At 58.5% G+C, this 25,831-nt stretch overlaps 3 protein-coding genes across 3 annotated transcripts in view; 2 read left to right on the top strand and 1 right to left on the bottom strand.

Moving 5' to 3' along the window:
- The window catches only part of RPL18 (ribosomal protein L18), a 111,295-nt gene that overhangs the window by 4,574 nt on the left and 80,890 nt on the right, over positions 1 to 25,831 (top strand). The window lies entirely within an intron of this gene.
- Positions 1,086 to 8,681, top strand: FAM83E (family with sequence similarity 83 member E). Its single transcript, XM_054588668.1, has 5 exons — positions 1,086 to 1,559; positions 2,489 to 2,656; positions 2,994 to 3,118; positions 6,193 to 6,640; positions 8,406 to 8,681. Exons 1-5 carry the CDS (start codon positions 1,086 to 1,088, stop codon positions 8,679 to 8,681), a joined length of 1,491 nt encoding a protein of 496 aa, XP_054444643.1.
- Positions 9,577 to 25,831, bottom strand: part of SULT2B1 (sulfotransferase family 2B member 1) — a 31,161-nt gene continuing 14,906 nt past the window's right edge. The window contains exons 2-7 of the mRNA XM_054588672.1: positions 21,094 to 21,233; positions 17,598 to 17,806; positions 15,164 to 15,290; positions 14,616 to 14,710; positions 11,286 to 11,466; positions 9,577 to 9,806 (exon numbers count right to left, since the gene is read on the bottom strand). Coding sequence (XP_054444647.1) covers positions 9,577 to 9,806; positions 11,286 to 11,466; positions 14,616 to 14,710; positions 15,164 to 15,290; positions 17,598 to 17,806; positions 21,094 to 21,233 — 982 coding nt within the window. The remainder of the gene's footprint in view (positions 9,807 to 11,285; positions 11,467 to 14,615; positions 14,711 to 15,163; positions 15,291 to 17,597; positions 17,807 to 21,093; positions 21,234 to 25,831) is intronic.

Below are 25,831 nucleotides of genomic sequence, written 5' to 3'. Positions count from 1 at the left end.
CGGAGATAGTGGGATTCAGGCTGAAAAGACGGGTCAGCTCAGCCAGGGGTCAGTATAGATCAGAGGGCAGCCCCGGGGCACAGGTAGGGCTAGCCAGTCCCAGGCACAGTGGCCAGCTGGTCCGGCCCTGAGCCTAGGAGGGTGGTGGAGGTCATGCACCGGTTCCATGGCAATGAACCCCCTCATGGAGTGCATCCTCCACTAGCAGCCTGAGCGGCTGCAAAGGCCCAGGAACAGGGGCCTCCATCCGCAGACTGACCCAGTTCCCTGGCTGGGGAAGGGCAATGCCAAGGCTGACAGCTGGAGTACATCTCTCCGAGGCTCAGAGAGGAGGTGTCTGGGATGGTCAGCCGGTGAGAGCTGGTGAGCTCGCCAGCCAGTTGGGAGAAACGTCCACTGGACACAGCTGGGAGTTCCACTGGGTAGTCAGACAGTGAGACTGCCGGCCGGAAGCAAGAGCCGTCTTCCGGACAAAGAGACGGCCGCAGAGGGTCAGTTAGACGGGCTGTTGGCTGGGGGCCAGCAGGCTGCCTGCCCGTTCTCCCTTTGGTAGGGACATTCAGGTGGTTGCAGACAGGCAGACAGCCTGTTTCCCGGAGGCGGTCAGGCAGTCAGCAGACCTCCGGCCAGGACAGGTGGGTGGTCAGCCTGTCCAAATCTGAAGGGTCAGTCGGTGCATCGTGGGCCGGCAGGCTGGAGGTTGTCGTGTGTTGGAGCAGAGATGGGCAGCTGATGAGTCGCAGGGTTTGCGGACGGTGCCAGGGGGTCAGCCTAACGCACGTGCAGGGCCAGCTGTGAGGTCAGATCACCAGGGACAGCTGGCAGGAAGGTCAGAGGGCCGGCCGGTCATGGTGGCCGGCGGCTGGCTGTTGGTCTGAGCAGCATTGGTCCGTCAGTCATTGGGGCAGTCTGATCGTCAGGAGCGTGAGCGAGGGACAGCGCAGGGACCCATTTGGACTTCCGCAGGCCTGTCCTGGGAGGCCTGCCCAGGGTCTGCCTATCAGGAGACCCCCAGATGATCAGTGTCCAGGGACGGCCCAGCCTTCTGACACCCAGCCCCAAGATCCTCCCACCTGGCTGGCCTGATGGCGGCCTCCCAGCTCGCAGCACTGGAAAGAGAAGAACCAGGGGCCGAGGGGCTGCCCCCGACAGAGACCAGCCCCGGCTTCGTGTGTTCTGAGGGCCAGCGGCTGGCACTGGAGGCTCTGCTGAGCGAGGGCGCGGAGGCCTTTGAGGCCTGCGTGCAGCGCGAAGGGCTGCGGCCCTTCCTGAGCGCGGATGAGCTCCGGGGCCTGGCAGCGGCGGCCGAGGACTGGGCAGCAGCCAAACAGGGGCCCGGTGGAACAGCAGAGGGAGCCACGGTCGCCAGCGGGGACTCCGGCAGCCTGACCTACTGGCCCGGACTGTCGGAGGAGCCAGTGCCCGTGCTGCGGCTGGGCTGGCCAGAGGACTCGGGCTGGAAGGGCATCACCCGGGCGCAGCTGTACACCCAGCCACCCTGCGAGGGCCACCCGCCCCTCAAGGAGCTGGTGCGCCAGGAAATCCAGGCCGCCTGCAAGGTGGGGGCGGGGCCTCGGGGGCCGGGTGTCCATTCCCCAGACCAGGACATGCTCATGTGCCAGCTCCCGGACCTGGGAGTGCGCACTCCCTGGGACGGGGCAGGCCCACGCCTCCCAGACCTCCTCTTCACGCTCTCAGATATGAGGGTCCCTGTCTGCTCCCCAAGATCTGGGTACCCTTAGGCATCCATGTCCTTTGAACCTAATTATGACCCGCCTTGTCTCAGTTGTCTACTCCACCCACTCCCACCAGCAGGGTAGAGGCTCCGCCCGCCCCCGGGGAGTGGGGGCCCAGAGGTCTCCCTGGCCAGCCTGTTGTTTATTTAACAGATTTCTTGTTTGCCTCTTCCCACACTAAGTACTTTACCTGGGTTAACATGTACCTCTCACAAGGGCCCTGGGAGGTTGGGACTTACTATGTCCATTGAGGAGATGGGGAACCTCAGGCATGGGAGGCCAGGAAGTGGCCAAGCAGAGACTTGAACCCAAGGCTCTCTGACTGTGGTCAGGGCTCACCGCTGCTGCTTTTTCCTGCCTGCGAGATCCGGACCCCGGAACTCCCCTTGCTGACCTAGCAGGTGGCCCCCGCCCCTCCCCCCCGCCAGGCCCAGGGCGCCCCTGAGGACCCAGGTGTGCAGCTTCCCACTGTGCACTGCAGAGGCATCCAGCCCACCAACCCCCGGAGCAGGGCTACCATGTAGCCTCACAGCCCTGGGGATGCTGTTCACCACGGTAGACCTGTGACTGAGGGCGCTTCTGCAGCAGCTGGGGGACCCCCCTTTTCTCCTGCACATGCGGGCACTGTATGCACATCCCACAGGGAGCAGGCCCTTAAACGCTCGGTCCCCAGGGCATCTCACCCCCAGGGCCCCACCCTTGGAGTGTCCCCCAGCCCCAGGCTGTACCCACAGCCCCCCCACCCCCCACAGCTGGTGGCCATCACCATGGACGTGTTCACGGACCCGGACCTGCTATTGGACCTGGTGGATGCTGCCACGCGTCGCTGGGTGCCTGTCTACCTGCTCCTGGACCACCAGCAGCTGCCTGCCTTCCTGACGCTGGCCCAGAAGCTGGGGGTGAGCCCCTGGGCCACTGAGGTAGGGGCCTGGCCGAAGGGACCACTGCGTCCCCTTCCCCTGGTGCCGGGAGCACTGTCCACGGGGCCCTAGGTCATCCCGGGTAATGGCAGCTGAGGGCGTCCCCTGAGATGGATGCCCCAGGAATTGGGGGAGGCAGGGTGGGCCTGCCCACGGGGGCCCTCTGAGTAGGGGGAATCTGCAAGAGACCCCTCAGGCCCAAGATGGGTGGCTCTAGGGATGCTGGGGCAGGCCCTTCTACAAAGTCTTGGGCCCCCCCAGAAGGGCCGCCGGAGGGACCCCCACCTGCAGGTGCTGTGAGGTTAGCCTGAGCAAGGGCGTGTCCCCCACCTCCCAGAACCTGGACGTCCGTGTCGTGCGGGGCTGCAGTTTCCAGAGCCGCTGGCGCCGGCAGGTGACCGGCAGGGTGCAGGAGAAGTTCACGCTGCTGGACGGCGACAGGGTCCTCTCCGGGTCCTACAGGTAAGGCCCCCGTGTGCTGTGCCCGGCTCTCCCTCAGAGGCTCCGAGGGCACTCGCCCCTCTCTGGCCTCTTGCTCCTCATCTGTGAAATGGGTGGAAACAGCCTGCCAGGCGAGGAGGTGTCACTGGGTAGAATGGGCCTGGGGTGGGGGCCAGGCCTGCCTGCCCCACCCTGGCCCCGTGGCCGACCCCTTAGCGGCCGGGGGTGGGCCTTCGTCTCTCGGACCGGTTTTCTCCTCTGGAAAATGGTGCCTGCGGTTTGTGGCACTTGCAAAACCGGGAGGACCTGGATTGGAGTCCCCATGCTCCCAGGGGTAACGCCGCCTGTCAGAGTGTCGGGGAAGAAAGGAGCCCTGGTGTGCAAACGGCCTGGTCCTCAGGCCACGTGACATCCATCCCCCTCTGCTCTCTTCGGGGACCGACCGACCCCGCCCCAGGCTCTGCAACTTCCTCGCTTTGTGACTCTGGGCCCTTCCACTCCGAGCCTCCGTTTCTCGCCTGGAAAGTGTGAATTATGAGCACCCGCCTCATTGCGTCCCAGCGAGGGGGGCCGCAGGCGGGGACCCAGGCGCAGACGGCCTCGGCTCGAGTCCTCGCTCTGCCGGTCACCTGCTGCGTGGCTTTGGGCAACGGACTTCACCCCGGTGGGCCCCCACAGAATGGGGTGGCGCAGTCCGTGACCGCGAGACAAGGTTTCAACGAGAGGCGCTCTCACATTTGGGGCCGGGTGACCGTGGGGTGGGGGGCTTTCCCCGCACAGTGGCATGTGGGGCTGCGCCCCTGGCCTCCACCCCGTAGGTGTGAGTAGCGTGCCTTTCCCCAGTTATGACAACCCAAAATGTCTCCAGACATTACCAAGTGCCGCCCCCCCGAGGGGCAGGGGTGCCCCATGGTTGAGAACCAGTGCCCTAAACCCATGGTTTTCAGCCTTGACAGGCTCCGGACGCCTGGGTAGAGCGCAGACTTCTGGGCCCCACCCCCATGCAGCCGGCCTGGGATGGGGCCCCAGGCCTGGCCTTTCTGGCCAGTTCGCGGCCGACCCGGGTGCTGCAGGGCTGCCGGGTGGGGCTGAAAGGTTTCAAACAGAATCTGCCTTCCCAGCTTCGTGTGAGGATCCAGCGAGGGAACAGTCCCTGGCGTGGAACCTAAGAAGCGCTTCAAGAAAAAGAAGAAAAAGAAGTGCTTCAGAAATATCGGCTGGCGTTTATTATAGTTCTTATCATATTTCATTGACGTTAAGATACCACCCGTGAAAGGAAGCGTCCTGATCAAAACGTGAAAAGATGTTCGTCTTAGGACCAATGAAACACAGCGGGACTGTCAAACCCACGTGGCGTGGTCCCTGTGCAACTCAGGCCTCAGGGGTCGTCATCGTGGAGCCCGGGGCTCCTGGTGGGCAGCCCTGGCATGGATGAGGCCAGGGCCACAAGCGGTCGTCTAGGGCCTCTGTCCATTTAAGGGGAAGAGGGAGGAGGCGGGGAAGCAGCGGAGCCTTGAGGCTAGTCCCAGGCCCTGCCCTCCACGCCGGTCACAGCCAGGCCAGTGGGGGTCCCTGCTTCCGCTGTCTGCTGTCCGCTGTCCGCTGTCCGCTGTCCGCTGTCCGGCTGCCTGTGGGGTTCGGGACCCTGTTACGCAGGTGGCCGTAGCAGCAGGTGGAGCTGAGGCTGTAGGTGTCGCCCTGGTAGGGGACAGGCTCTGCGCCGCACAGGAACTGGATCGCACGCAGCCTTTGTTGGGGATGGGGCGGAGGCCGGGGCGACCCCCGGCCTGGGAAGCGCTCCTCCTCGTCGCCGCAGCTCATGAGGACGCCGGGCAGCTCGAGGAGTCGGTCAGCTCACAGAAGATGCGGTTCTTGGTGCTGGTCGTGCCCGGGGGCAGAGCCGTCGCCAGGACCAGCAGCCAGCCGAGGACCCTGGTGGCCTGGCGGCGGTGACCTCCCGGAACTGCTGAATGACGCTCCTGATGCCCAGCAGGCTTTTGCCCCTGGTTCTGGCCCCCCAGGGTCAGCGCTTGGGCTGTCCTCGGTTCCTAGCGCGCCATGCCCCTCTCAGGAGCTTCGTCGTGACCACGGCTCTCATGTCCCCGGGTCTCAGACGTTTCCCTGGGACAGAAACGAGCCAGGGGTTGTGCGCAGCGGAGAGTCTTTGTGGATTGAAATGGGGTGACCTCCCAGACGCTCAGGTTCCCACTGGCCACTCCAGGGGTGGTGTCAAGAGTGGGGGAGGGGTGTCACAACCTGAGGGGCAGGCTGGCCAGGGGGCAAAGACAATGCCACCCCGCGGAGGTGAGGACACTCGGCCGCTCGCTTGCTGTCCTGCCCACCAGGCCATCCACTCTGCTGGGTGCTGGGTGCTGGGTGCTGCGTCGGCCAGGTGCACATGGCGAGCCCATTTTTTTCAGACGGGCAAGCTGAGGCTCAGGACGAGAGGAAGCCCAGGTTTATTTAATTCCAGAGGGGGCATTTATTGAGCACCTGCTATGTGCAAGGCCAGTGCTAGATGGCTTTAAATAGCAGTCACTGATGAGAGAAGGGCACAATTCACGGACGCCTGCAGGCTCCCAGCGCTGGGCACGTGCCGGGCACCGTGCAGGGTGCTCCGTCCGCGCTCTCTCGTTTGAACCTTCCTGCATCTTAGCTCCGCCTTTCAGATGAGCAGACAGGCAACGGAGCAGGCGCAACCCGAGCCCGGCGCATGGCAAGTGCTTCATCAAGGGGGTCATACAGGAAGCAGCTGAGTCTTAAAACAGTCCCCATCGGTGTCAGAAAATGAACCTTTTCTCTTTCCAGAGGGGGACACTCAGGCATCCCTTGGGGGGAATGGGCAGAGCCCAGGTTTAAACTCAAGTCTGATTCCAGATGATGATTTAAGTGTCTTAACCTGCTGTCCTCACGGGGCAGGCACCTTGGCGGTTCCCATTCTACAGAGGGGGATGTTGAGGCAGGGACGTGGCAGGGTTTTCCTGAAGGCAGGTCACACAGCCTGCCCTGTGACCAGGTTGGGGACGGCTGATGGGAGCCAGGCTGGGCCTCTGCGGCTGCGTGGAGGTCCTGACCCCCCTCTCCGTGCCCCCCAGCTTCACGTGGAGCGACTCACGCCTTCACCGCGGCCTGGTGACCCTGCTGACCGGTGAGATCGTCGACGCCTTCAGCCGCGAGTTCCGGACCCTGTATGCGGCCTCCTGGCCCCTCCCACCCGCGCCCACTCCGGGCCCCTTTGTCAGCGCCCTGGGGGGGCTGAAGCTGGCCAACAGCCCGCATTGCGTGGCCCGCCGCCTGTCTGTGGCCCCTGCGTCACCGCCACTGCCGGATGTGTCACCACTGGCCCAGCGCCTGGCCACCTGCCGCGTCTTCGACAGGGACAGGCAGGAGACGCTGGCCATCCCGGGGCCGGCGCTCAGCGACATCCTGAGGAGCATCCAGCGTGCCCGGACCCCCAGCGGCCCTCCAGCCCGGCCCAGCCGATCCCTGTGGGACCTGAGCCGCCTGTCCCAGCTGTCGGACTCCAGTGACGGTGACCATGAGGTGAGACCTGGCGGCTGGCCTGAGAATGAGAATAGCTGGAAGAGGGTGGCCGCAGCTGAGCCGCAGGGTGGGGAAGGCGCTTGTCCAAGCGCATGCAGCTGGGCTCAAGGGCCCCTGCTCTTTTCTGAGGGCCTACTATGTGCCTGGCCCCAGGGAAGGCGGGAAACCAAGCTGTTCACCTGAGTTTCTAATCGCGCCACTAGTTTCCTGTACCCACACTGTGTGCTGGGCAGGAGAGCACTCGGGGGCAGGGAGAAGAGACCGCAAGAGCCCCGGGTGGGAATCCCGCCATGACCGCGAGAACCCGGGTGCAGGGTTGGGGGTAGGGGCCTGCTTTCTCGGAGCCTCTGTGTTCTCGTCTAGGAAATGGGCGGAGTGGTTGCTTTGTCCTCAGTTTGCTGGGGAGAAGTCCATAGAATGAAACATTCTAATAGTCGTTCTTAGAATAAATTCCCCAAATGGAATTTATTTCGCAACATCCCCCTGCCAGGCCAATGAGGACAAACGCTTATCCCGCCCATGGTTGTGCGTGGGAAAACTGAGCCCCCCCGACTGCGTGGTTGAGTGACTTGCCAAGGTCAAGGCCACGGTCTCCCGTGGGCCCCTTCCCACATGCCAGGCCCTACGCCAAGCACCTCACAATCATGGTTAAATTTATGTATTTATTTTTAACGATTTTATTTATTTATTATTACACCGAGGGGAAGAGACGGAGAAAGAGAGGAAAAGAAACATCAATGTATGGTTGCCTCTCACGTGCTCCCCCCACTGGGGACCTGGCCTGCAACCCAGGCTCGTGCCCTGACTGGGAATTGAACCAGTGACTCTTTGGTTCACAGGATGGCACTCAGTCCACTGAGCCATTCCAGCCAGGGCAATTGTGGTTAAACGTAACTTCCACCAGTGTTAGAAGGCGGATGTTATTGTGACTCTCCACCCATCCATTTCACAGATGGGGAAACTGAGGCACCAGGGAGGATTGGAACTCAGCCCTGGTTGTCTCCCGGGGAGGGGGAGCGGCTTTGAAAGTCTCTCCAGGCTCTCCAGGTTCGAATATCATGAGCTCAGAGGGGTCCCCTGCCCCTCAGCTGCCTAGACACGGAGGTGTCAGCAGGGCCTGCCCCGTTCTTGGGGGACCCTGGGCCGAGCCCCAGCGTCCTTGGCTGCACAGTGCGCTGTTGAGAGAGCACGAGACTCGCCCTGGCTGCAGGCTGACCCGGGGGAGGGGCCCTCTGTGAGCTGTGTCCCTTCTAAGCGTCAGTTTCCCATCTGCTGGGTTGGAGCTAGAGGCCTGTCTGGAGGATGAGGGAGAAATTTCCCAGGAATTGCCTCCCCGGCCCCCGGAGAGAAGGGGGACGGATGGGTGGGGCAGGGCCAAGGTCCTCGCCTCCACCTGGTCCTCAGCCGCCCTCACCCAGCATCGCCTCCCTTGGCAAATATTTGCTCCGGCCGCAGAGCTGCTGGCTGCTTCCGGGTCCTCCCACTGCGGGGGCACACCTCCTCGCCCCCCTGGGGTCCCCGGTGCCCACGTCCCTCCTGGTTCTGGGGCTCAGGAGCCTTCGCATTGCCCCCCACCCCACTCAGAGGTCACACCCCGCTTCCCTTCCCTCCGCCTTCGGAGTCGTCTGTCCCTCCCGTCCCGCCTCCTTCCTCCTTTCATATTGTGCCTGCCCCACCTCCTGCAGCTTTGACCTCCCTCCCCTCCCCCCTCCCCAGCCTCAGCCCGCAGGAGCCTGCTCTCACCTCCTTCTCTTTCCCTCCACAGCTCAAGAAGTCCTGGGGCTCCAAGGACACCCCAGCCAAGGCCCTGATGAGGCAGCGGGGCGCTGGGGGGACCCCCAGGGGTGAGGTGGACTCCCGGCCGCCCACCGGGTCCCAGCCCTGGGGCGGCCCCCGGCCCCTCATCCCGGCCCGCCACCTCCGCTACCTGTCCCCAACCCGGAGGAGATTTGGGGAGGATGCTGCACCCAAACCGCCCGAACCCAGAGGCGGCCGCCAGCCAGACTGGGCCAAGGGGCCAGGACTCAGGGGGCGACCCTGACAGGAGTCAAGGCCACGGTGGGCTGGCCCATCGCCGGAGAGCGGGTTGGCAGAGCCCCACCTCTCAGCAGCGCCTCTGGCCTGGAAGTGTGGGATGCAGAAGGGGTTTTTTCCCACTTGTTCTAGAACTTGGGCACCTGCCACGTCCACTCGCGTTATCATCTAGAAAGTGCGCGCGCCACATCGGGGTCCTGGGACAGCGGCGCCCATCCCCTCCCGGCCGCGTCGGAGCTTCTTCGAGGGGAGGCCTGGCTGAGGAGCCCCCACGCTGGGTTGTGTGGGTGGAAGACGGAGAGTCCCCGGGACCCACAGGCTCAGGAGTGTGGGCACGCCGAGCTCGACCGAGGGGAGGAGAGACCCGCACCGAGGGACCACAGCTGCGTAATGAGGGACTGGGGACCGGTGCGGGCACAGCTGCTGCGGAATGGCCCAGGGTCCTGGAGAGGCACTGGGCAGATGCTGGGACGGTTTTGTGGCTGCTGAGGGGTGAGTTGTTGGGGCTCCCTTGTACCTCTGTTCCGAATAAACCTGCTGCATGTCAGAAAGTTGCATTTCCACGCCCCAGCGGGAGACCCGGGGGTCCAGGTCCCCAGCCACTCCTCCCTCTGACGCAGGGGTCCTGGTCCCTATCCCCCTTCTCCCCAAGGACCCAGGAGTCCTGGCCGCAGCTCTCTGGCCCTGGGGGAGTCAGGTGCCCTGCGCTGCCGGGGTTTCGGGTCGCCAACCCCATTGTCGCGCCAGGTAGGGGAGAGGACCTCGCCCTGGGGAGGCCCTGGCGCCGGATGAGGGGTCCCCACCCAGCCTGCGCGCGCGCGCCCCCTGCTGTCCTCCCGTGGCATGCCACCTCCAGAACACCTCGAGGAGGCTGGGCAGGAGCTATGCGTTTATTTTCAGAGTCATGGAGCGGGGTGCTCAGAGGCCTGGTCTGGGCTGGGGCTGGGGTCGGGGCTGGCATCGGGGCTGGCATCGGGGCTGGCATCGGGGCTGGGTTCAGGGTCCGGACTGGCTTCTTCGGGGTCCTCATCCCAGGGGAAGGTCGGCAGCCCCTGCATCTGCTCGCGGTAGACTCGGTCGAAGGCTTCGCTCTGCGCCTTGGTGAAGTAGTTCTTCCAGTCTCCGCAGATCCCTGGGGAGGAGGGAGGTGATGCGAGGTGAGGACCGTCCGGAGCATCGCCCCACCATCGCAGCACCCTGCTTCCCACCTCCGGGCCTTCGCCCATGCTGTTCCCTATGCCAGAAGCCCCGCCTCCATCTTGCCCCTTTCACACCTGTGACTGCTGACCCACACACTGGCCGCGGGGGACCTGGCCAGACCCCGGAGCCCCATTCCTGCCCCCTCCCTCTGGTGGCCACCCCCCCATCCAGCCAGTAGACCTCTTTCCTGCCTCCACTTTAGCCTCGACACCTTAAATCTCTGCCCAGAACACCCACCTCCCCATCCAGCCTTCCTGCGCACCTTGCACAGCCCCTGGGTCACCTTCTCTGTGACCTGCCACTAACCTCGAGGACTAGAACAGGGCCTCCTTGCCCCAAGGCGTCTGCAGCACCGTACTCACCTTCCATCACTGCGCTCACCCTGGGAACCTGTGCTTCCCCTGCACCCACTCGGGCCGGGCAACCCAGCAGGCAGGGGCGGGAGCCCTGCCAGTCCCCTGTGTCCCGGGCATGGGATTCCCAGCCCCAGGTTATATCATTGGGCTCCACCTCTCACCTGGAATCCTAGAGCCAATATCACCTGGATCACGGCATTTTGAATTTTAGCAGGTGCCCTAGCCACATATTACATGGCACCCCTGGTGAGGTCTGAAGGGGCGCCCTGGGGTGAGCTGACTAAGGAACCCCCCAAGATGTCCACGTCCTCATCCTTGGAACCCACAAATAGGCGACCTTTTGTGGCAAAAGGGACTTTGTAGATGTGATTAAGTTCAAGGTGGGGAGAGGACCCTGGTTTATCCAGGTGGACCCCATTCAATCGCAAGCGTCCTTATAAGAGGAGGCAGGGGGATCAGAGTCAGACTAGAGGCTACGCTGCTGGCCTTGGAGGTGCGGGGAGGGGGCCAGGCGCCAAGGAACGCAGGCCAGACTGGACGCGGGAGAGGCAGGGAGCGATTCTGCCCTAGAGCCTCCAGAAGGAACGTGGGCCTGCTGCCGCTGATTTTAGTCCAGCGAGACTGATTTTGAACTCCTGACCTCCAGAACTACAAGAGAATGAATGTGTGTTGTTTTCAGCCACTAAGTTTGTGGCAATTTGTTACAGTAGCCACAGGAAACTAACACGCCTCCATCCTCAGCCCCTCCTGCAACACCTGAGTGTTTAAGCAGCCCTCTATAGTTCAGGGCTGGCCGTGGCCTTTGGTTGCCGTTTGCAGCTCTTGGGGCTGGAGGATGAGGCCTGGGGTGACAGGCACACCCGCAGCACCCGCTGCCTCTGGGCCCCTGCTTAGCCCTGTGTGCGGAGCCCATCCTGGGTCCACCATGACACCGTGAAGGCAGTTCTGCTCGGGGCAGCCCCAAATTACAGCTGGGGACACAGGCTCAGAGAGGTTAGGTAACTCGCCCAAGCCGCACAGCCAGGCAGCAGCCTGGAAGCCCGGAAGGCCCGTACCTTTCCGGAGGAAGGCGCCGCGGCGATGGTCCAGCAGGATGGGGGGCAGCAGCGTGAAGTTGGACATGGGGTTGGCCTTCATGGCCTCGAAGGCCGAGTGTTCCGCCACGGAGGCCAGCGCCTCCTCGCCCAGCTGCCAGCCCAGGAACTCGCAGACACGCTTCACGGAGCCGGGGAGGTCCTGGGGGCCGGAGAGGGGGAGTCAGGGGGGCCAGGCGAGGGAAGGTACAGCGGGGGGAGGAAGTCCCAGGCCAGGAAGGACCCCCAGAGCCAGAGTTTGGATGCTGGAGTCCCAACCGAGACTTGTCTGGGTGACTCCACCGCTGTGCCTCAGTTTTTCCACCTCCAGCCCCAGGGGTTGGGTTATGGCCTCTGAGGGTTTGGAGGGTTCTGTGGTGGGACGGAAGGGGTGGAGTGGGGTCAGAGGTCACAGCAGGGGGCAGAGGTCAGTCCATCACCTTATGGAGAATCACCCTCCTTGAGGTTAGAAACGGCGGTGCCCCAGACTGGCTCCTCTCCCAGGTGCCCATCCTGGAGCGGCCCCATCTCTCGCCCAGTCATGGGGCCAGGCTCCCGGCCTGGCCTCACCCCTGCTCTCCTTCCCCGGGCTGTTCCTGCCAGTCATCAGCCCCACCCCTCTCTGCCACCTCCCCTCTGTGTCCCCATAGCCTTGGCCCTGATCGGGTCTAATTCTCTCTCGATGAGCCCTCGCTCTGCCCCCTCCTGGGCCTCCTTGCCTCCAGCCCCTCCTCGCCCGGACCTGGGCCTGCTCCCAGCCCTCCTGTGGCTCCCCAGGGCCCGGGGACAAGAGTTCCAGTCCCCAGGCCTGGCTTTCAAGGACAGGTGTGACAACTCTTCTCAAGTGCTCCCCACCCCCTCCTCCTGGGGACACGGCACTGTCCTCCCTGTTCTCGGCGGGGGGCTGATCCGGCCCACAGTCTGGCAGAGAGTTCTCAGTCCCTCCAGTTGGTAAACAGAGGCTCAGAGAGGGGAAGACGCTTGTTGGGAGGTGCGCACGGTCCTCCCTTCTACCTGTCTGTCTTCCCTGACCTGCACCGGGACAGTCAGCTTTCCGGTCAGCTCCGCCCGCCCCACGGCCCCGATTTTCCAGGTCATTCCTCGTTTCATAACCGCCCAGCCCTTCATCCTCTTGAACCACTGACGTGTCCCAGAAATTCTAACAAGTTGGCAGTCCCTCCCACCCAGGGGCAGCCCAGAAGCTCTGGCAGGCTCCATGGCCCAGTTTTGGGTTTGGAGACTAAAGCTGAATGGGAAAGAGGGGGGGCGGGCGGGGGGGGGGCAGCGGCAGTAATGCCAAAATCTTGTGGGGATCTTTCCAGCAAAAGAAATTTACCAGGATGAAAAAAAACCACCCGTGGGGTCCACAGGCAAGGGCTGTGTGCCTCAGACAAGCTACCAAGCCTCTCGAGGTTATAAACCCTCTATTTCCTCCTCTTTATTTGTTTGTTTATTTTTAGAGAGTGGGGAAGGGAGGGAGAGAGGGAGAGAAACATTGATCAGTTGCCTCTCGCACGCTCCCCTCCCGGGGACTGAACCCCCAACCCAGGTATGGGTCCCAACCAGGAATTGAACCAGCAACCTTTTGCTTTGCAGGACAACGCCCAACCAACTGATCCACACTGTTACCTCCTCTTAAAACGGGGCTCATGGGCCCTGGCTGGTGTGGCTCGGTGGATTGAGGGCCAGCCTGCAAACCGGAGGGTGGCCAGTTGGATTCCCAGGCAGGACACGTGCCTGGGCTGTGGGCCAGGTCCCCAGCTGGGGGTGTGTGAGAGGCAACCACACCTTGATGCTTCTCTCCCTCTCTTTCTCCCTCCCTTCCCCTCTCTTTAAAAATAAAGAAATAAAATCATTTAAAAAATGGGGATCATGACAATATTGGGATGAACCATATAAAATTCCCCAATGTCAGCAACTGCAGGTGGTTCGGTACCATTGTAGCTCACTGGTCTGCGTTTTGTGAAGATTATATGGGATAGACAACCCATGTGTAGGGCTTGGCGCATGGTATTTGCTCTTTCAGTTGTTGCTAATCAGGCCCTTGCTCAGAACCCGGTCACCGTTACTTTACACACTGTGCTAACGTTTCAGTATCTAACCTGGTCAGGTGCTTACGATATGCCAGTGCTGGGTTTATGGTCCTCCCAACAGTGCTGTGAGCGGGCATTTTTCACCCGTTTTAAGGATGAGACCTCAGAGGTTCTGAGAGATTTTAACTGCTTCACTGGACACCAAAATCCAGTCTCTTTGCCCTACAAAAAGTACCGGCAGAAAGAATACAAAAAATACACGAAGTGTACGCACAAGAAGGGAACATGTCTGGGGCCGTTGGTGAAGGGACACAAATTGGGAGCGATCCAGGCTTTGGGGCTCTCGGGACAGATCTTCTCTAAAAACCTAGAACGGCTGAGCACGTTCACTGTGGATTGTTCCAGCTAGAAACCCAGCATCTTCCTTGCAGCTGGACAAAGCCATAGGCATTCTGCATGGCCTCTGCTTCCAGGAAGCCCTCCTTGATTGTTCCGGCCAGAAGGCGCCTCTCTCCTGGGAGCCCTGTCCCAGGTTACCGTCTGCTGGGGTCCAGACAGGATCCCAGTCTAATGCCAGAGTTGTGTCCTTCCCCGGCTTCCCTCTGCCTTTCAGCTCACAGCCACCCGTGAACTTCGCTTTCCACGTGCCACAGTTTCACACGATGTCATCGATCCTATCACCTCCCCTGCTCAGAACCCACTTGTGGATCCCACCTACTCAGAGAAAAGCCAAAGTCCTTACTGTCTGCCTCCATGTCTCACCCCACCCGCATGCTCTTGGGCACAAGGCCTCTTTCCCACCCTTGGAATATACCAAGCACACCCTCACCCCAGGGCCTTTGCACTCGTGGGTCCCTCTGCTTGGGACACTTCCCCAGGTATCTCCGTGGCTCCCTCTCCTCCTTCAGATCCTCGCTCAGCTCAAGCGTTACCTTCTCCTGGGGGCCTCCCCTACCAACCTTCTTAGAATCTCAGCTCCCCTGACCTCCTTATGTAAACTCTCACCTCCCCCAACCATGCTACTTAAAACCCCACCCACACATTCCTTGCCATACTCCCTCTTTCCTTTTCTCCTTAGCTCTTCTCCCCGCTGCCATCTCTTTTATTTATTTGCCTACGGCCCCTCTGCCGCTCCCGGGCTCAGGGACCCTGTTCTGTTCGCGGCTGTCGCCCCAGTACCTGGCGCATCCGCAGGAGAGCGGCCTTATGGAGGGGCAGTGGGGGGCTGAGGAGGGGAGGAACGTGGGGGGTGCTGGGCCACGTGGGGGCGGGGAATCACCTTCTGCAGCTCCTCGTAGGTGATAAACAGGAAGTTCTCTTTGCCCTGCATCCGAATCCAGCCTTTAATGTGGTCGAACCAGGAGCCGAACGGCACTGCGGACAGAAGGGCAGAGGTGCAGAGAGGCGGAGGGGTGAGGGCCAGGCAACAGGGCCACCGCGCTGGGGCTCAGAGGGACCTCACTAGCCCCACAGGGCCCCTCCGAGAGGGATCCCTCCCCTCCCCACCCAGCCCCCCCATCTGGCGCCTGGTGTCACTCTCCCTGTCTCTCTCTGTCTCCATCTTATCCTGCATTCATTTCTCTGTCCCTGGCTTACTGCGCCTCGGTCTCTCTCTGGTGCTTTCTCCCTGCTTGTTTCTCTCATGGTCTTTGGTTTCTCCCTCAGTTTCCTGGTCTCCCTCTCTCCCTCCGTCCCTCTCACTCTCTTTCTCTGGGTCTCCTCTACAGCGCCCTACATCTCGGCCTCTCTCCCCTTCTCCTCCCTCCTCGGTCCCTCCTCTCTGGCCCGCCAGGAACTCCTGTGGCCCGCCCCCCCCTCTGTCCTCACGTTCGCCTTTGAGGAAGTTCTGCAGAAACTGGTCTGGGGTCCCGGGGTCCTTCAGCTGCCCGGCAATCTTGGAGTAGTGATAGAGTGAGACGACCACATCCCGGGGGTTCCGGCCCATGTAAATCACCTGGGGAGGGGGAGGGGGAGGGGCGAAGGCGTCAGGCACGGCCGGACCCCAGCCCCGGAGGCTGTGTGCTCGGAGCCCCCCTCTTCTGACCCTGAAGCACGAAGGCCTCAGGGTAGACTTCTCAGGGGACTTTCCAGCTTCTGGTAGCTCAGATCATTTCACCTCATCCCAGACAGAGGACGGAGAGAGCCCCCTGCAACCACATTCTAGGAGGAGAGAGGGGCTCTTTCTGGGTCAGGTGGACGGACAGTGTGGCTTCAGGGAATGAAGAGCAGATGAGAAAGGGATGGGGCTCAGGATGGGGGAGATCAGGATGAGAGGCGCTGACCCAGACAGAAGAGAAGCTGCCTCTCCTTCCTGTTGCCAGAGCCGAGGACCCAGCCTCAACCTTTCCTGCCTGGACCTTCGGCCCGGCCTCCTCCCCGACCCCTCAACCTCCGCACAGCGCCAGGGCGTCTCTCTTCACCCAGAGCTGCCCCTGCCCTCCCTGGCTCTCCAGCGCCCGGGATACAGTCCCAGCCCCGGGCCGGGTGTTCGCGGCCCCGCTGAGCTGGCTCCAATCCGTTTGCCAGGCTCACAGTCTACAGCCAGGCCCCTCCTGTCCCCTCAGGCGCGCCCTTTCTTGTCAACTGTCTCCTTTCCCAAAATCAAGGTCAGCCACGTGGTAGTCAGTCGGCCACGTGTGTCTAAGTGACCAACCTCCAACAAAAACCCTGGACACCAAGTCTCGTGTGAGCGTCCCTCGTGGGCAATACTCTAGGCTCATTGTCCCACGTCATTGCCGGGAGGGTTAAGTGCAGTTCATGAGAGTCCCCTGGGACGGACAAAGGCAGCTGCCACCGAGTCTCGGCTCCCCCCACGTGCCTCTTCCCTCTGCCGACTTTATTTATATATATATATTTTTTATTTTTAAAAGATTTTTGTTTATTTTTAGAGACAGGTGGGGGGGGACATCGATGTGCGAGAGAAACATCCATCGGTCGCCTCTCACACGCCTCCCACGGGGGACCCGGCCCGCACCCTGGCTGGGAGTCGAACGGGCGATTTTTCAGTTTGTGGGACGACGCCCAGCCCACTGAGCCACACCAGCCAGGGCCCCTCTGCTGATTTTAATCTCTGTCCTGTCACCGTGATAGCGGTAACTGGGAGTCTAACAGCTTTGCTGAGGTCTGAGCCCTTCCAGAGGATCGCGGAGCCCAAGGGTGGTCTTGGGGAGACCTGGGCTGCAGCCGTCTCGCTTCCGTCTTCACGCACCTCCTTGGTGACCCAGGCTTTAGTGACTCATCTCGTAATCTACATACAAATTGCAGACACGTGGGTCCAGCCCAGATCTCTCCTGTCAAATCCAGACTCCTCTATCTCACTGCCCGCGGCCCCCTCCACCGGGACGCGGATGGGCTGCAGCGGGGCTCCCCAGCGCCCTCCCAAGCCTCTCCCTGTTTTCTCCATCTCAGTTGATGACAGCCCCCCTCCTCCCACTTCCTGAAGCCAAACGCCCAGGAGACACCACCCCTGACTCATCTGTTTCTTTCACACCCACATCCAATCTGTCAGCAAACTGTCCTGGTTCTACCTTCAAATTACAGCCCTTTTTCTTCACCTCCATGGCCACCACCCTGGTCATCTCCATCGGCACCTCCCATCTGGACTCTCCCGAAGTCGCCTTCTCCCTGCTACCGTCCCCCGTGGCGACGGGCTGTTCCCGACCTCGCCACCAGAGGGCGCCACTGAAAACCCAAGTCTCCAGTCCCTGCTCAGAGCCCCAGCTTCAGTCCCCATCACAGCCAACACGGCAGTGCACATTTGGGCCCCCGTGACCTTCCTGACCTCATTTCCACTCCTCTCCGCTTTGATCACTTAGCTCTGGTCACACGAGCCTTCTTGCTGGTCTTCAGGCACAACACCCACCCGAGGGCCTTTGCACCCGCTCGTGCCTCTGCCTGGAATTTTCTTCCCCGCCCCCCCTCCCCCGCGGCTCTCCCTGCCCCCACTGGCTCCCTCCTTCACTTCCCAGGTCTTTACTCAAATGGGACATTCTCACCGGGGCCTCCCTTGACCACTCTACTTAAAATTGCAACGCCTGCCCCTAATGCTAACACTCACCCTCTCCTCCTTCACGATGGGAAGTTTTCATCTGGGACACAGTCAATAGTTTCCTTATTTATTCCATCTATTCTCTGCCTGTTCCTCTTTAGGATGTGGGCGGCGCTTGATAAATATGTGCTGAATTCATCATCAGTGAGTGATGCCCTCTTTCCCCTCACCTCCCCGCCTCCCTCCTCCCCCCGCCCCCTGCCTGCCCCGCACCTTGGCCTTGGAGTTGAAGTAGGACTTTGTGAAGAGCTCGATGGGGAGGTGGGAACTCATGAGGCGGGGGTTGGACTCGTCCGGGAGGCTGAAGGCACCCATGACGGTCTCACACCAGGGCGCCCGCTTCCAGATGGGCTCTGAGCGGACCCAGGAGGTGTCCCCGTCCTTCAGCATTAAGCAGAGGATCTCGATCATCCAGTTGGTGCCTGGAAGGAGAAATTGGGCAAATTAATCGGAAGTGGGGAGGGGTGAAGAGGGGGACATGATAGGATTTATAATGGCTGCGTTTATTGTACGAACGGCTACATATCTGATGGCATGGATTGCTCACAACCAGGGGAAATGGCGGGGTTGGTCATCTTTATTTTCAGAGCAGGAAACTGAAGCTCATAGAAACGAGGTCATTGGCCCAGGTGGCAAAGCTCAGAAGTGGCGCGTGGCGGAGACTGGCTAGCTGTCCATCCAGCCCCGTTCCATTTTCCTACGGGGAATATGACGGAACTCCAGAGCCTCCCCTGCAGCTGCACGGAGCCATGTGACTGAGTCCTGGCCAAGGACGTGCAGGTGGCAGCCATGTGCAGCCATTTCCAGGCCTGGCCCATAAACACCTCCCACGTGACCCACACTCTCTCGCTCCCCTGTCTGCTGGCTGGATGCAGAGACACCAGTGGAAACCGGGGCTCCCGGGGATGGCAGAGCCACAGCCGGAAGGAGCCGGGCCGCCCGAGACTGCCGGGTCACCCCCGCCACCCCTGCCGCCGCACACACACTTCCCTCCGTCCGTGCTGGCCTGGCTGGAGTTTACAGGGTGAAAAATAAGCTTCTATGGGGTCTAGCTTCTTCGATTCCGAGGCTTATATATTAGGGCAGAGGGACTCACTAATACATAGGGAAGCTAGAATTGAATCCAAGCGTCTGGACTTTAAAACTCACCTCTTTTCACTGCCCCTTTTGGGGGGTAACCCCCTGACTTTGTGAGGAACCGCAAAGTACATGTAGAAGGAAGGGACCTCCTATATGACCCAGTTCACGGGTGTGGGTTCTAGGATTCTACCAGCAAGTCAGTCCAGCAATGATAATACTAAATGTTAACGATCACCTATTATTAGTATTATATTGCTTTGGATTCTAACAACCGCCCTCTGCCAGTTCTCAGGGCATCGCCCGACGGCTCCAGATCCACACTGCTGGCTGGCACTGGGACTGGACCCCGCAAACATTTCTCCTTTGCCAGCCGGCGCAATGTTAAGCTCTGTCAGTAGAGGGCGCTGGAGGAACCCTGCAGGAGGATGGGGGTTTCTTTTCCTGGTTTTCAAGGGCTCCTTTGAGCCGGCTCCCGTGAGGGACGGCGGCCAGCAGTGCTGTGGACCCAGTGATCCTGACCCCCCTCCCGCGCCCCCAGCAAATTTCCTTGACTGTTCTGCTTCAGCCGTACAGGACGTGGCTGCTCCCTGTATTGGCTCTTCTGGTATCCATTGGGGCTCTCTTTGTGCCTTAGTAGTTGAATCCCCTGTTACTAGTTAATAATTCTTTTGCGTGTGTGATAAAATAAACAGAACATAAAATTTACCAGTTTATCCATTTTAAGTGTACAGTTCACCGAACATTCACGTCGTTGTGTGAACATCACCACCATCGGTGCCCAAAGCTGTTTCGCACACAGCCTGCTATTTGGGGAACAGATTTCCAAACTTGGATGGAGGGAAATTTGGTTTATCCATCAAAATTGCCAACGCACCCCTTTGACCAAGCAAGTCTATACCTAGGAATTTATCCTACATAATAAAAAATATACTTGTGCAGCTCTGGCTGGTGTGGCTCAGTGGACTGAGCTCCAGCCAGCCTATGAACCAAAGGGTCACCTGTTTGATTCCCCGTCAGGGCACAGGCCTGGGCTGCGGGCCAGGTCCCCAGTAGGGGGCGCATGAGAGGCAACCACACGTTGATGGTTCTCTCCCTCACTTCCCTCTCTCTAAAAAAAATAAAATACAATAAAATCTTTTAAAAAATACTTGTACAAATGCATATGTGTGCCTATTATGCATGTATGAGATGGGGGGTTGTATATAAAGTTCACATTGTGCATCAAGGCAAAGGATAGGAATCTAGTACATACTAATCAGTAAGGGGCTGGTTAAGATGAACCTTGGGAACATTATGCTGAGTGAAAGAATCCAGTCACAAAAGGACATGTCTTGTGTGATTCCTTTATATGAAATGTCCAGAATAGGGAAATCCACAGAGACAGAAACCAGATTAGTGGTTGCCAGGGGCCTGGGGACAAGAATGTGGGGATTGGGCATGGGGTTTCCTGCTGAGGTGATGAAAGTGTTCCGAAACTGACTGTGGTGATGGTTGCACAGCTATGGATACAGCTCTAGAACTGCACACTCTAAAATGGGTGAACTGTCCCCTGGCTGGTGTGGCTCCGTGGATGGAGCGCCCGCCTGAGAACCAAAGGGTCATCGGTTCGATTCCCAGTCAGGGCACACGCCTGGGTTGTGGGCCAGGTCCCCAGTAGGGGGCACGTGAGAGGCAACCACACGTTGATATTTCTCTCCCTCTCTTCCCCTCTGTCTAAAAATAAATAAAATCTTTTTTAAAAATGGGCGAACTCTCTGGTATGTGAATTGTATCTCGAAGCTGTTATCCAAAAAACCCCACACAGAACTCCATGCTGAAAGGGTGAATGTCCTATTTTGAAGTTTTTCAAAAAATATTCTGAAAAAAAAGTCAAGCCCATCATTTTAGAGAAGAGAAGGCTGGATTTTCTCTCCTCTCTCACTGAAACCTCCCTCCCTCCCTCTCTTCCTCCCTTCTACAAATATTTATTGAATATTTATGATGTGCCGGGCACTGTTTCAGGCTCAAAGAACACAGCAATGAAAAGACAAACTAAAAATCTGCCCTCATCGCCCTGACTGGTGTGGCTCAGTGGGCTGAGGGTTGTCCTGCAAAGCTAAAGGTCACCAGTTCAATTCCCGGTCAGGGCACGTGCCTGGGTTGCAGATTCCATCCCCAGTCAGGGGCATGTGAGAGGCAACATGTTTTTCTCTCTCTCTCTCTCTTTCTCCCTCCCTTTCCCTCTCTTTAAAAAATAAATAACTAAAATCTTAAAAAAAATAAAATCTTTGCCCTCAGGGAGCTCACCTTCTAGTGGGGAAACCGGAGAATAAATCAAGAGATAAAAATATAACGGTTGGTACTGTTATGTGGAACAGAGGATGAGGTTACTTAGGGGGATAGAGAGGGATAGGGTAGGGGCGCTATTTTAGCCACCGAGGTCAGGGAAGGTCTGCCTGGGGACGTGACAGGAGAGGGATCTGGGGGGAAGGGTGCTCCTGGGGTGGGGGACCCGCCAGTGCAAAGGCCAAGGTCACCTCGCTCTGAAGAGACCCAGCCCCCCTTTGCTCTTCTCCTTGTCTTCGCTGTGCCCTTCTCATCCTCTGCACATGCCCCCCAGCCCCACCCCGCAGCCCAGCCCAGCAGGTACCTGACTTGGGGTAGGTGACGATGAAGATGTCATCTTCCCGCACCTCGGCGTTCTCGGTGATGCTGATGCTCTCAGGGGAGTAGATGACCGAGGGGAAGAGGATGCCTTTGTACCGGAAGTATTCGCTGGACAGATTCTGGCTGCAAGAGGGTGGGGGAGGCACGGTGAGTATGCGGAGGAGGTGAGGACAGAGGTCGTCTGGGAGGGCGCAGGGCGAGGGGGCTGCGCATGAGCAGCTGCTAAGGTCCTGGGAACCTGCAGGGTGTCCAGCGTTACAGCTGAGGTCACCGGGACACATGGCAGCAGAAAGAGGCCAAAGAATCTCAGGGTGCGAGGGAGAGTGAGCAAGGGGATGGGCAAGAGGCACCCCACTCACTAGTGGGGCCTTCGCAGGAGGTTTTTTCTGTGCCTCCTGGTTTCCTCTGCACAGTGGGGGTGGTTTGCTCAAACCTCACACCCACCCTGTGAGGCGACGATGATTATTATCCCCATTTTGTGGATGAAGAAAGCGAGGCACAGAGAGGCTGAGTGACTTGCCCAAAGCCACACAGCTGGCGGGATGGGGAGCCCTTCACATCTGCAAAGTGGGGCTAAACGCTTTCCACACATTGACTCTTCTCCCCAGGTCTGGAGGAAGACGCTAAGTCACGGCCCATTTCACCAAGGAGGAGACCGAGGCCAAAGCAGCCGGGTGCCCCGCCCACCTGCACAGGGCCACGGAGCGCGGAGCGCCCTGCTCACCCAGTCGTGACGGTCTTAGGCTTCACGCCCCGCGCTCCAGCCTCTTTCCCAGATCGCTGCGGTGAGCTCAGGGAGCCACACGCGGCAGGAAAGTTGCCCAAAGCGAGATGTTTTAAGAGCTATGTGTTCAATCTGCTGTCCCCTTCTGTCGCAGCCTCCCCGCAGAGTCTCCCGTCCACGGTGTGGGAGCGGGATGCATATTTGGGGGACCTGACTAAGGCGGAGTTGAGTCCGGGTGTTTGTGGGATATTGATAAAATTCACGGTCACGTTTGTGACTGTGACGGCGAGCCTGCCGGGTGCAGGAATTGGGCGTAATGACACGAAGGCTTGGGGATTGCGATGTCACGCGTGCCAGGGCACTGGGCACCGGAAATACATGGCGGGCGTGGAGACGCGGGTTTGAAGCGTTTGGACCCAGAAGCTGGTATGATACGTCTCTGGAATGTTTGGACTGTGTGTCAGCTTCCAAAATGAAACAAGTTGCTGTAATGTCTTTTCTCATCTGATGAACAATTCCCTCTACCAAAGGTTATCTGCACCCGGGCTGATTATTTTTCTTAAGGAGAACCCCCTCAAAACGACATAAGCTTCAGGCCCCACAAAACCTGTCTCTGCCAAGCCTTAGCTGCCACACTGTATGACCATCCATTTGTGTCCCTCCCTCTTTCTTTCTTCCTTCCTTCCTTCCTTCCTTCCTTCCTTCCTTCCTTCCTTCCTTCCTTCCTTCCTTTCTTTCTTTCTTTCTTTCTTTCTTTCTTTCTTTCTTTCTTTCTTTCTTTCTTTCTTTCTTTCTTTCTTTCTTTCTTTCTTTCTTTCTTTCTTTCTTTCTGAGAGAGAGGAGAACGGGGGGAGAAAGCGAGGGAAAAAAACCCATCAATGTGCTATTCCACCTATTTTTTCATTGGTTGATTCTCGTATATGCTCTGACCAGGGATCAAACCCATAACCTTGTCCGGAAGATGTTCTAACCAACTGAGCTACCTGGCCAGGGCCACTTGTGTCTTTATGGTATACTTAGGACAACACATCAGACTGGGGAAAAAAAGTGTAAGTAGGTTATATCATCTGTGGATTTTATTTCAAGATAGCAAAGAGGATGTTTCAAATCTCCTGTTATATGAAGAGAGTTGGGGTCCAGCTGCACAGAAAACACTGAGAAACATAATGTTGAATGAAGGATGAGGGACACAAGACCGTCCAGGTCACCTGAGTCCAATCATGGGAATTTCAATCATAGGAGAGAGTATCTTATGGCGTTAGAAGGCTGATGGACGTTATCCTTGGGGGAGCGGGTAACTGTGGCGTAGGGGCAGATGAGGGGGCTGCTTACCAGGTGTGCCCGCTTCGCAAAATTTGCTGAGCCATTGCCCAGCACTCCTGTGCATTTCACTTTAATAAAATATTCACTGCCCTGGCTGGTATGGCTCAGTGGATTGAGTACCAGCCTGTGAACCAAAGGGTCACTGGTTTGATTCCCAGTCAGGGCACAGGCCTGGGTTGCGGACCAGGTCCCCAGTTGGGGGCATGTGAGAGGCAACCACACATCAATATTTCTTTCTCTCTTTTTCTCCCTCCCTTCCCCTCTCTCTAAAAATAAAGAAATAAAATCTTTAAGAAAACATTCACTGAATGAGTAGGTAAAACATTAAAGGAAAAAAAACTCTTCCCATGAAAACAACTGTTTTTATAAAAGGGAAGCGAGGTGTCGTGTTCAATGACTGAAAACCCAGCTGGCTTGCAGAAGCCTTTTCTGTTAGTTCCTCCCTGTCTGCCCCATCGACAGATGGAGAAGTTCAGGCCCACTGAGGGCTGCGACCTGCCCAGCAAGCTTCCAGTGTCTCTCCCAAACGCCTCCACCAGCCTCAGAGACTTGTGGGATGGGGAGTTTCTCCAAGGCCTGCATGAGGGTTGGGCTCGGAGCACAAGGACAAAAGCTAGCTGGAGAACTGTGTCCTCTCCCTGGGGTCCCAGGGTGGGCTCGAAGGAGCCCCGGTGAGGCCCCGCCCAGACAGCCAGGGTTCCCAAAGGGCAGCGTCCCGAGGCGCGTTGGAGGGGGACTATTTGGGAGTCTAGGGTGTGGTCTGTGGTTTGCTGGTAAAGGCACCTTTGTTCCTGGCTGGGGACTGTTCCCCAGGGGACAGGAAAGGAGGGCTGGTCACCTCAGAGGGGTGGGGTTGAGGACTATGCAGGCCATGCCTCTGAGTAACCGAAGAGGTACACGTGTGCATAAGAGTGCAGTTCTGGGCACTGGCCAGGTAGCTCAGTTGGTTAGAGCATCCTCCCCATATATCAAGGTTGCAGGTTCGATCCCTGGTCAGGGCACATACAAGAATCAACCAATGAATGCATCAGTAAGTGGAACAGCAAATTGATGTTTCTCTCTCTCTTCTTTCCTCTCTCTCTCAAGTCAATAAATGAATTTTTTTTTTTTTTTTTTTAACGTGCGGTTCTGGAGCTGGACGTCTTGGGCTCAGAGTCTGGCTTTGGCACTTTCAAGCCGAGCGGAGGCCAAGTGCTTAAACCACTGTGTGCCTCAGTTTCCTCCATGGCAACGGGGGGGATGACAGAAGTAGCATCGTGTCTTGGTTAACGGCACAAACCCGGAGCCAAAATACTTGGGTTTGAATTCTATGTCCCACTGGCTGTGTGGCTGTGGGCAAAGCACTCAACCTCTCTGTGTCTCAGTTTCTTCAACTATGAAATGGGGATAATAATAATGAACTCGCAGGGTTGTTGTGAGGATAAAAAGGGCTTGGAACTGTGGCTGGAACCCAGTAAGCACTATATAAATGTTTGTTAATTTTTAACAGTTGGAATAGTGGGAGGGTTTAATGTGTCAATAGTTAGTAAAACTGGTTGGCTCGTGGTCTACAGTCGATAAGTCTGGGCTAAAATTATTATTACACACAGTTATAGAGGCAACCCCGGACCTTGTGTGAATTCAGAGGAGGGGCTTAAACAGCATGTTGCACTCATTAGGCCCTCAGCACATTTAAGTACTTTATTGTTCGCTGATGTTATCAAGTACCTCATTGGTTGAGCATGAGCGAGGTGTTAGTGATGTCACTGGTTGCCAGGCAGATTTAGCCCAGTCCGGGGGACCTATGAGGTCATCAGTTACTAGGCACATTAGCAGCTAAGTGCCGAGGCCTTTGCGCTCTCTGTGCCTGGGGCAAGAGATTCGACTTCTTTGAGCCTCAGTTTCTCCATCTGTCACAGGAAGATAACGGTAATCTCTACCTCAGGGCTTTCCCCCTACCTGAGGATTCAAAGGGATAAAAATGGGAAGCGCCTGGCTCCTACTAAATGCTGAGGAAACCGACGCTTCCTTCTTTTAGCGTCAGCTCTGGGAACAGCTTCTCAGGGAAAAATGTCCTCCCTCGTTTGTAGGAGAGGAAAATGAAGACGCCAAAAAGGGAAAGATCCTGTGCCCTTCAGGAGTCCCCGGATACTCACTGAATGCTTTGACCTCCTCCAAAGCCCATCGGAGCCTCACGCCAGGAGGCCAGGGCGGGATCCCAGTGCTGGGATCCCCCTGCGGGGACACCCCTGTGCTCAGCCAGTGTTTGACTGGCTGACTGCACGTGAGTGCACGAATGCATGAATGAATGGGTGTGTGATGAATGGATGTGTAAATGCACGAAGGGCTCTAGCAGTAAAAAAAAAAAAAAAAAAAAATGAAGGAAAGTCCAAGAGCACCAGGTACGTCCTCCCCCTGCCTCCACGGTTCTCAGCCCCGGGCACTCTGGCGCCCCTCCCCCGTGAGGCTTTGAGAGACTTCCAGAGCCCCGCCTCCTTCCAGGCCAGCAGCGTCCAACCCACTGCGCCCTCCCCTCGGAGCCCAGAACCACCAGTTGTGAATACACAACCGAGCATCAACACTCACTAAACACGAGGCACGAAAGGGGGAGAGCCTAATTCTCCCTGTGCAGGTGAGAAAGCGGCGGTTCAGGGAGGAGGAACAATTGAGCCGAGGCCACAGGGCAAGTAGCAAG

Source organism: Pteronotus mesoamericanus, unplaced genomic scaffold (assembly GCF_021234165.1).
Source record: "Pteronotus mesoamericanus isolate MK-2021 breed Mesoamerican mustached bat unplaced genomic scaffold, CSHL_Meso_final scaffold_137, whole genome shotgun sequence".
Taxonomy (NCBI): Eukaryota; Metazoa; Chordata; class Mammalia; order Chiroptera; family Mormoopidae; genus Pteronotus; species Pteronotus mesoamericanus.
Note: the sequence above shows the minus strand (reverse complement) of the source record. Positions and strands in the feature narration are given on the sequence as shown.

Bases quoted from the DNA above. Each gene is read 5' to 3' on its own strand.
- FAM83E (XM_054588668.1), top strand. From the start codon at position 1,086: ATGGCGGCCTCCCAGCTCGCAGCACTGGAAAGAGAAGAACCAGGGGCC. The intron at 1,560-2,488 runs GTGGGGGCGGGG...CACCCCCCACAG, and splicing joins AAATCCAGGCCGCCTGCAAG to CTGGTGGCCATCACCATGGA. The intron at 6,641-8,405 runs GTGAGACCTGGC...TTCCCTCCACAG, and splicing joins CCAGTGACGGTGACCATGAG to CTCAAGAAGTCCTGGGGCTC.